Source organism: Salmo trutta, unplaced genomic scaffold (genome assembly GCF_901001165.1).
Source record: "Salmo trutta unplaced genomic scaffold, fSalTru1.1, whole genome shotgun sequence".
NCBI classification, from domain to species: Eukaryota; Metazoa; Chordata; class Actinopteri; order Salmoniformes; family Salmonidae; genus Salmo; species Salmo trutta.
In genome coordinates, this window is record NW_021822911.1 from 4,930,959 (window position 1) to 4,942,233 (window position 11,275).

At 34.0% G+C, this 11,275-nt stretch overlaps 1 protein-coding gene across 1 annotated transcript in view; it reads left to right on the forward strand.

The window, feature by feature from the left end:
• Window positions 1-11,031, forward strand: part of LOC115186419 (gastrula zinc finger protein XlCGF71.1-like) — a gene marked incomplete at its 3' end in the record, with an annotated part of 41,945 nt that extends 30,914 nt beyond the window's left edge. The window contains exon 2 of the mRNA XM_029746054.1: window positions 10,305-11,031. Within this exon, the coding sequence (XP_029601914.1) occupies window positions 10,305-11,031 (727 nt within the window). The remainder of the gene's footprint in view (window positions 1-10,304) is intronic.
• Window positions 11,032-11,275: the final 244 nt, after the last annotated feature.

The window sequence follows — 11,275 nt, forward strand, 5'->3', positions numbered from 1 at the left end:
GATAGAATACAGTATATATATGAGATGGTAATACGATACAGTAGAATAGAATAGAAACAGTATATACATATGGATGAGTAATACCTAGACTAAGTATACAGTAGAATAGAATACAGTATATCATATGAGATTAGAGTAATACAGACAGAGATACAGTAGGAAATAGTATAGAATACAGTATATTACATATGAGATGAGTAATCCATAGACAGAGACAGTAGAATAGGATAGAATCCAGTATATTACATTCTGAGAGGAGTATACATAGACAGATACAGTGAATAGAATACAGTATATACATCTGAGATGAGTAATACAGAGACCATATACCAGTAGAATAGAATACAGTCTATACATATGAGGATGAGTTACGTGACATAGACAGATACAGTAGAATAGCATAGCAGATACAGTGATACATATGAGATGAGTAATACATAGACAGATACAGTAGTATAGAATACAGTATATCATATGAGATGAGTAATACATAGACAGATACAGTAGAATAGAATACAGTATATACATATGAGATTAGTAATACATAGACAGATACAGTAGAATAGGATAGAATACAGTATATACATATGAGATGAGTTAACGATACAGTAGAATAGAATAGAATACAGTATATACATATGAGATGAGTAATACATAGACTAAGATACAGTAGAATAGAATACAGTATATACATATGAGATGAGTAATACATAGACAGATACAGTAGAATAGAGTACAGTATATACATATGAGATGAGTAATACATAGACAGATACAGTAGAATAGTGTAGACTACAGTATATCATATGAGATGAGTCATACATAGACAGATACAGTAGAATAGAATAGAATACAGTATATACATATGAGATGAGTAATACATAGACAGATACAGTAGAATAGTATAGAATACAGTATATACATATGAGATGAGTAATACATAGACAGATACAGTAGAATAGTATAGAATACAGTATATACATATGAGATGAGTAATACATAGACAGATACAGTAGAATAGTATAGAATACAGTATATACATATGAGATGAGTAATACATAGACAGATACAGTAGAATAGGATAGAATACAGTATATACATATGAGATGAGTAATACATAGACAGATACAGTAGAATAGAATACAGTATATACATATGAGATGAGTAATACATAGACAGATACAGTAGAATAGTATAGAATACAGTATATACATATGAGATGAGTAATACATAGACAGATACAGTAGAATGGATAGATACAGTATATACATATGAGATGAGTAATACATAGACTAAGATACAGTAGAATAGGATAGAATACAGTATATACATATGAGATGAGTAATGCATAGACTAAGATACAGTAGAATAGGATAGAATACAGTATATACATATGAGATGAGTAATACATAGACAGATACAGTAGAATAGTATAGAATACAGTATATACATATGAGATGAGTATTACATAGACAGATACAGTAGAATAGAATACAGTATATACATATGAGATGAGTAATACATAGACAGATACAGTAGAATAGTATAGAATACAGTATATACATATGAGATGAGTAATACATAGACTAAGATACAGTAGAATAGGATAGAATACAGTATATACATATGAGATGAGTAATACATAGACAGATACAGTAGAATAGAATACAGTATATACATGTGAGATGAGTAATACATAGACAGATACAGTAGAATAGTATAGAATACAGTATATACATATGAGATGAGTAATGCATAGACTAAGATACAGTAGAATAGGATAGAATACAGTATATACATATGAGATGAGTAATACATAGACAGATACAGTAGAATAGTATAGAATACAGTATATACATATGAGATGAGTAATACATAGACAGATACAGTAGAATAGAATACAGTATATACATATGAGATGAGTAATACATAGACAGATACAGTAGAATAGTATAGAATACAGTATATACATATGAGATGAGTAATACATAGACTAAGATACAGTAGAATAGGATAGAATACAGTATATACATGTGAGATGAGTAATACATAGACTAAGATACAGTAGAATAGGATAGAATACAGTATATACATATGAGATGAGTAATACATAGACAGATACAGTAGAATAGGATAGAATACAGTATATACATATGAGATGAGTAATACATAGACAGATACAGTAGAATAGGATAGAATACAGTATATACATATGAGATGAGTAATACATAGACAGATACAGTAGAATAGGATAGAATACAGTATATACATATGAGATGAGTAATACATAGACTAAGATACAGTGGAATAGGATAGAATACAGTATATACATATGAGATGAGTAATACATAGACAGATACAGTAGAATAGTATAGAATACAGTATATACATATGAGATGAGTAATACATAGACAGATACAGTAGAATAGTATAGAATACAGTATATACATATGAGATGAGTAATACATAGACAGATACAGTAGAATAGTATAGAATACAGTATATACATATGAGATGAGTAATACATAGACTAAGATACAGTAGAATAGGATAGAATACAGTATATACATATGAGATGAGTAATACATAGACAGATACAGTAGAATAGTATAGAATACAGTATATACATATGAGATGAGTAATACATAGACAGATACAGTAGAATAGGATAGAATACAGTATATACATATGAGATGAGTAATACATAGACTAAGATACAGTAGAATAGTGTAGAATACAGTATATACATATGAGATGAGTAATACATAGACAGATACAGTAGAATAGTATAGAATACAGTATATACATATGAGATGAGTAATACATAGACTAAGATACAGTAGAATACAGTATATACATATGAGATGAGTATTACATCGACTAAGATACAGTAGAATAGGATAGAATACAGTATATACATATGAGATGAGTAATACATAGACAGATACAGTAGAATAGTATAGAATACAGTATATACATATGAGATGAGTAATACATAGACAGATACAGTAGAATAGTATAGAATACAGTATATACATATGAGATGAGTAATACATAGACAGATACAGTAGTATAGTATAGAATACAGTATATACATATGAGATGAGTAATACATAGACAGATACAGTAGAATAGTGTAGAATACAGTATATACATATGAGATGAGTAATACATAGACAGATACAGTAGAATAGTATAGAATACAGTATATACATATGAGATGAGTAATACATAGACTAAGATACAGTAGAATAGGATACAGTATATACATATGAGATGAGTAATGCCAGATACAGTAGAATAGTGTAGAATACAGTATATACATATGAGATGAGTAATACATAGACAGATACAGTAGAATAGAATACAGTATATACATATGAGATGAGTAATACATAGACAGATACAGTAGAATAGTATAGAATACAGTATATACATATGAGATGAGTAATACATAGACAGATACAGTAGATAGTATAGAATACAGTATATACATATGAGATGAGTAATACATAGACAGATACAGTAGATAGTATAGAATACAGTATATACATATGAGATGAGTAATACATAGACTAAGATACAGTAGATAGTATAGAATACAGTATATACATATGAGATGAGTAATACATAGACAGATACAGTAGATAGTATAGAATACAGTATATACATATGAGATGAGTAATACATAGACAGATACAGTAGATAGTATAGAATACAGTATATACATATGAGATGAGTAATACATAGACTAAGATACAGTAGATAGTATAGAATACAGTATATACATATGAGATGAGTAATACATAGACTAAGATACAGTGGAATAGGATAGAACCTAGTCTGTTCATTATATACATCTACATGATGTATTGTTACACCACGTTCGAGCAGTATAGACCTAGTCTGTTCATTATATACATCTACATGATGTATTGTTACACCATGTAGCAGCAGTATAGACCTAGTCTGTTCATTATATACATCTACATGATGTATTGTTACACCATGTAGCAGCAGTATAGACCTAGTCTGTTCATTATATACATCTACATGATGTATTGTTACACCATGTAGGAGCAGTATAGACCTAGTCTGTTCATTATATACATCTACATGATGTATTGTTACACCATGTAGGAGCAGTATAGACCTAGTCTGTTCATTATATACATCTACATGATGTATTGTTACACCATGTAGGAGCAGTATAGACCTAGTCTGTTCATTATATACATCTACATGATGTATTGTTACACCATGTAGCAGCAGTATAGACCTAGTCTGTTCATTATATACATCTACATGATGTATTGTTACACCATGTAGGAGCAGTATAGACCTAGTCTGGTCATTATATACATCTACATGATGTATTGTTACACCATGTAGGAGCAGTATGGAGGTCAGTGGGGGACAAAATTGTTGACACCCTTGATAAAGATGAGATAAATGACTCTATTAAATAAAGAATTAAAATACTGAGCTATATTGTATGTAAAAAAGAAAGAAATTATATTATTTTATACTAATACAATTGCTCAGCGAAAGAGATTTAGTTTAACATGTAATTCTCAAAAGGTAGGGGTCTGAATTATTGCCTCCCATGTTTTCAATACTCCAGCACCATCCCCTTGGGAGGATAATGACACTGAAATGTTTTATGAGATTAGAGAACACATTGGGTGGTATCTTACACCATTCCTCCATACAGAATCTCTCCAGGTCCTTGTTTGATTTAGTCTGTCTTATGGACTGCCCTGTTCAATTCAAACCACAGGTTTTCAATGGAGTTCAAGTCCGAAGACTGAGTTGGCCATTAAAAATTTGATTTTTGTACCCAATTAACCATTTCTTTGTGGATGTTGATGTGTCTTGCTGGAAGATCCACTTATAGACAAGTTTCAGCCTCCAAGCAGAGAGGTAACCAGGTTTTGGGCTAAAATATCCTGGTAGTGGTTAAAGTTGATTTATTTTATACATTTTTGCTCATCTTTATCAAGGGTATTAGTAACTAGGTGCTTATTTTGATATCTTGTTTTTTGACTGAGTCAGGAATACAGATGTGGAGTAGATGTAGAGTTTGTTTTAAATTCTCATAAAAAAATGAACTAATCAAACAACACTTGTTGCTCTTTATACGTGTTGATATAATATTAATATTTAATGGAGAGGAAAAAAACGTTTCCCTAAACTGCTTTATAATATTATAATTCAATGAAGAAGAAAAATAGTTTTCCCTCCTCAACTGCGTTTCCTCCCTCCAGACAGCAGATGGCGATATGTGTCTTTCAGGCGATGTTTCTAGTGTGACGTATAATCTAGTGGACGGAACGCTTCTTCAACAACTGCAGCCACCTCGGTAGCTCGCTAGCCGACAAAGTCTGAACATTCAAGTTCTTTAGACACTTTCCTGGTTTAATTGTAACTGTGATTTAAACATACTTATGTGGAAACAACTAGCTACCCCATTTAATTTCATATTTACGTTGTAAGTCAACTAGCTGGCTGGTTAAGTTAGCACTAGCCTAGCTAGCTAACATCCCCGACCATGCGCTCACTAAGCTACTCTCCTCCTGCTAAAGAAGAGGTCTGTTGGACGGAGAAAGAAGCTCTGGGGCTGAACATTGTCGTGAAAGAGGAGAAGGAAGAGGAGGATGTCACAGTAAAACAACAAGTAGAGGGTGAGGCTGTTACAGTGAAAGAAGAAGAGAAAGACGTTACAGAGAAAGAAGAGGAAGACTCGTTCAGAATGAAAGAGGAGGATGTTATTGTGAAAGAAGAGGAGGAAGTGAAAGAAAATGAAGACCTTTTTGGAATGAAGGATGAAGAGGGGGAGATTACTGTCACATTAGAGGAGGACGAAGAAGAGAAGTCTGGAGAACTGATTAACACCAGTAAATACAGTGAGTACTATCTTATAAAACAGGGACATTGATCTGATTAACACCAGTAAATACAGTGAGTACTATCTAATAAAACAGGGACATTGATCTGATTAACACCAGTAAATACAGTGAGTACTATCTTATAAAACAGGGACATTGATCTGATTAACACCAGTAAATACAGTGAGTACTATCTTATAAAACAGGGACATTGATCTGATTAACACCAGTAAATACAGTGAGTACTATCTTATAAAACAGGGACACAAACTCTGCAGTTGTTGAACTAATGTGTGATTTTTAAAAGGGCATTCTACACTTGAATATGTTTTTGTACTGTCGGAATTGTTCATGACGTCCTTTCCTGTTGAAAGGTGATATAAATACAGTAAAGTATAAACACACTAAAAGGAAACAAATAAATGTTTTGAGCAAAATAGTGTTTTTTTTTAACAACTGCAAACTAGAAGGAGTGAATGATGTCATAGTAAGTCCTTCAAGGAGTTGGCTTGATGGGAAGTCGTGATGTCATCCAATAGGAGACTGATATTCATGTGAATATTCATTATTCTTTTTAAAATCCTTCCTGTTCTGTCAAGTTGGTTGTTGATCATTGCTAGAAAGCCATTTTCTCATCTTGCATTGACTTCCAAGACGATTTAAGTCCAAACTGTAACTAGGCCACTCAGGAACATGCAATGTCATCTTGGTAAGCTCCTCCAGTGTAGATTTGGCCTTGTGGTTTAGGTTATTGTCCTGTTAGGACAGTTTTTTGTATTCAGATCTCTGAAATGCTCTCTAACTACGTAACATTTAGTGTCTCCTTATGTTACGCTGGGAAAACAGTTTTCATGGGCACAGAAATCCTAAATCATTTCAGAGTTTGCTAAATCCAATGGTTCAAACCGAGAGTCACCTTAACTTTATTGACAACACCCAAATGGATACTGTCATTAATGTGGTTCTTCAATAATTACACATAATACTTAATACTGTAGCTGTTTAGTTACAGTCACATGTTCAACTATCATCAGCTGATCCAGGAAATGGATTTTCGAATGACAGTCACATGACAAACATCACGACATGCAACAACAACCAAGTGCTTCTTCATTCATTACTCTGGTAAAGACAGTTATGCCGTGCTCCACGTTGGATCCAACATCCCTAACAAATTGATGTTTATAATGTGTTATTGTCTGCTTGATTTACAGTAGGGTCTCGTTAGTCTGTTTGGACACAGAGATACTTAGCTCATAATGTGTAGAGAACTGTTCCTTGGTGGATAGGCTATTGTACAACACACAGAGCTATTTTCCTTTATTCAGGACATTTAGAATGACAACTCATTACAGAGTAGCCTAGTGGGATTATTCACAAAATGATCTGGTGATCAGGTTATGAATTGTCATGACAAAGACATTTTAGTTTCCTTGTTTCACCTGAAATATTACATTATTTATAGTCCTAGGTCTATGTTGTTGTTAGATAAAGTTATGGGTCCTACAGTAGGTCTATGTTATTGTTAGGTGAAGTTATGGGCCAATTTGTTAAACACTTAGTGTACAAACCCTCATTGTCAGGCTGATGTTAAAGCTAGCCAAAGAGCATTTTACTGGTTGAAGTGTTTTTTAAAGAATAAAGCAGTTGATTTGCGACAATAACACAAACATATTAAGCAGGAGGTTCAAACGAGCCTTACAATTATAATCCAAAAGTAATGTGAAATGCACTCATATGCAACCTGTAAATGGAGGCTATTTTTACTGTCAGCCTATGAGAACTCCCCTGAGTTTTCCCCCACGGTGGTGAATTAGTGAATAGACACAGAACTTAATGTGAGTTTCCTTGAGTAGCACTCCTGATCTTGCGCTGTAATATTCAGAATACATTGTGAAAAGCTAAAATCTTTGCTCACCATTTTTGCTCCATGCAGATATACTACATCCATAACTAGTGGTTTCCTCATTACCAGATATACTACATCCATAACTAGTGGTTTCCTCATTACCAGATATACTACATCCATAACTAGTGGTGTCCTCATTACCAGATATACTACATCCATAACTAGCGGTTTCCTCATTACGAGATATACTACATCCATAACTAGTGGTTTCCTCATTACCAGATATACTACATCCATAACTAGTGGTTTCCTCATTACCAGATATACTACATCCATAACTAGTGGTTTCCTCATTAGCAGATATACTACATCCATAACTAGCGGTTTCCTCATTAGCAGATATACTACATCCATAACTAGCGGTTTCCTCATTACCAGATATACTACATCCATAACTAGTGGTTTCCTCATTACCAGATATACTACATCCATAACTAGTGGTTTCCTCATTACCAGATAAACTACATCCATAACTAGTGGTTTCCTCATTACCAGATATACTACATCCATAACTAGTGGTTTCCTCATTACCAGATATACTACATCCATAACTAGTGGTTTCCTCATTAGCAGATATACTACATCCATAACTAGCGGTTTCCTCATTACCAGATATACTACATCCATAACTAGTGGTTTCCTCATTACCAGATATACTACATCCATAACTAGTGGTTTCCTCATTACCAGATAAACTACATCCATAACTAGTGGTTTCCTCATTACCAGATATACTACATCCATAACTAGTGGTTTCCTCATTACCAGATATACTACATCCATAACTAGTGGTTTCCTCATTACCAGATATACTACATCCATAACTAGTGGTTTCCTCATTACCAGATATACTACATCCATAACTAGTGGTTTCCTCATTACCAGATATACTACATCCATAACTAGTGGTGTCCTCATTACCAGATATACTACATCCATAACTAGCGGTTTCCTCATTACGAGATATACTACATCCATAACTAGTGGTTTCCTCATTACCAGATATACTACATCCATAACTAGTGGTTTCCTCATTACCAGATATACTACATCCATAACTAGTGGTTTCCTCATTAGCAGATATACTACATCCATAACTAGTGGTTTCCTCATTAGCAGATATACTACATCCATAACTAGCGGTTTCCTCATTACCAGATATACTACATCCATAACTAGTGGTTTCCTCATTACCAGATATACTACATCCATAACTAGTGGTTTCCTCATTACCAGATAAACTACATCCATAACTAGTGGTTTCCTCATTACCAGATATACTACATCCATAACTAGTGGTTTCCTCATTACCAGATATACTACATCCATAACTAGTGGTTTCCCTCATTAGCAGATATACTACATCCATAACTAGCGGTTTCCTCATTACCAGATATACTACATCCATAACTAGTGGTTTCCTCATTACCAGATATACTACATCCATAACTAGTGGTTTCCTCATTACCAGATAAACTACATCCATAACTAGTGGTTTCCTCATTACCAGATATACTACATCCATAACTAGTGGTTTCCTCATTACCAGATATACTACATCCATAACTAGTGGTTTCCTCATTACCAGATATACTACATCCATAACTAGTGGTTTCCTCATTACCAGATATACTACATCCATAACTAGTGGTTTCCTCATTACCAGATATACTACATCCATAACTAGTGGTTTCTTCATTACCAGATATACTACATCCATAACTAGTGGTTTCCTCATTACCAGATATACTACATCCATAACTAGTGGTTTCCTCATTACCAGATATACTACATCCATAACTAGTGGTTTCTTTGTTACCAGATATACTACATCCATAACTAGTGGTTTACTCATTACCAGATATACTACATCCATAACTACTGGTTTCCTCATTACCAGATATACTACATCCATAACTAGTGGTTTCTTTGTTACCAGATATACTACATCCATAACTACTGGTTTCCTCATTACCAGATATACTACATCTATAACTAGTGGTTTCCTCATTACCAGATATACTACATCCATAACTAGTGGTTTCCTCATTACCAGATATACTACATCCATAACTAGTGGTTTACTCATTACCAGATATACTACATCCATAACTAGTGGTTTCCTCATTAGCAGGGAGGTGTTTCTGCAATCAAATTGTGAGTGCATCGCCCTCGCCCCCAAAATTTTAGCAAACACAGAAAGGGGCCTGTATTGGATAGCAAAAATCACAATGCTTAGGATTTCACCAACTTTAATAACTTATCTCTAGCTACCGCTAATGTGAAAACAAGACAAAATATGATTGTTGCTAACTTGACTGTCTTAATTGCCAAATAATTTAACAGTCAATTGTTTACAACTTCATGGGTACACTCTTGGCATCACCTTTCACCTCAAATAAACAGTGGATCTTTGCTGTTGTGGGCCTTTAACCATCTGTTTATAACTTTGTTATTCACACAGGAGAGAGACGTGACTATCGTGGATCCTCTGGGGAGTCTCAACAACATCATGAAGCTGACAAGGCAGAGAAGAGTCTCTCCAGATCAGAACACCTCAAGAAACAGCAGCAGAGACCCACATGGAAGAAATCTTACTGCAAATCTTCATCGGAACTTAAAATACACCAGCGAGTACACACAGGAGAGAAATCTCACCACTGTTTTGATTGTGGGAAGAGTTACTTAAGATCAAAATCACTAAAAGTACACATGATGATTCACACAGGAGAAAAACCTTATAGCTGTGATCAATGTGGGAAGAGTTTTACTACATCTAGCTATCTGACTATACACCAGAGAACACATACAGGAGAGAAACCATATAGCTGTACTCAATGTGGGAAGAGTTTTACTCATTCAAGCAACCTGTTATCACACCATAGAAAACACACAGGAGATAAATCTTATAGCTGTGATCAATGTGGGAAGAGTTTTACTCAGTCAAGCAACCTGGTATCACACCAGAGAACACACACAGGAGAGAAACCTTATAGCTGTGATCAATGTGGGAAGAGTTTTACTACATCTAGCCATCTGATTGTACACCAGAGAACACACACAGGAGAGAAATCTTATAGCTGTACTCAATGTGGAAAGAGTTTTACTCACTTAAGCAGCCAGTTATCACACCAGAGAACACACACAGGAGAGAAATCTTATAGCTGTAATCAATGTGAGAAGAGTTTTGTTACTTCTAGCCATCTGACTATACACCAGAGAACACACACAGGAGAGAAACCTCATAGCTGTGATCAATGTGACAAGAGATACTCTGATAAAAGATCTCTGATCAAACATCAGAAAATACATAAAGGAGTTGTTTCATGATATCAATGAATTAATGTCACAATGTAGAATGTTTTAACATTGTAGAAGGAGTATTTTAATGATGTCACAATGTAGAACCCTAAACGTTTGTCCCCTGTTCTATTGATTTCAACATGATATGGATATTAGCCTCATCTGTGGAAATTGT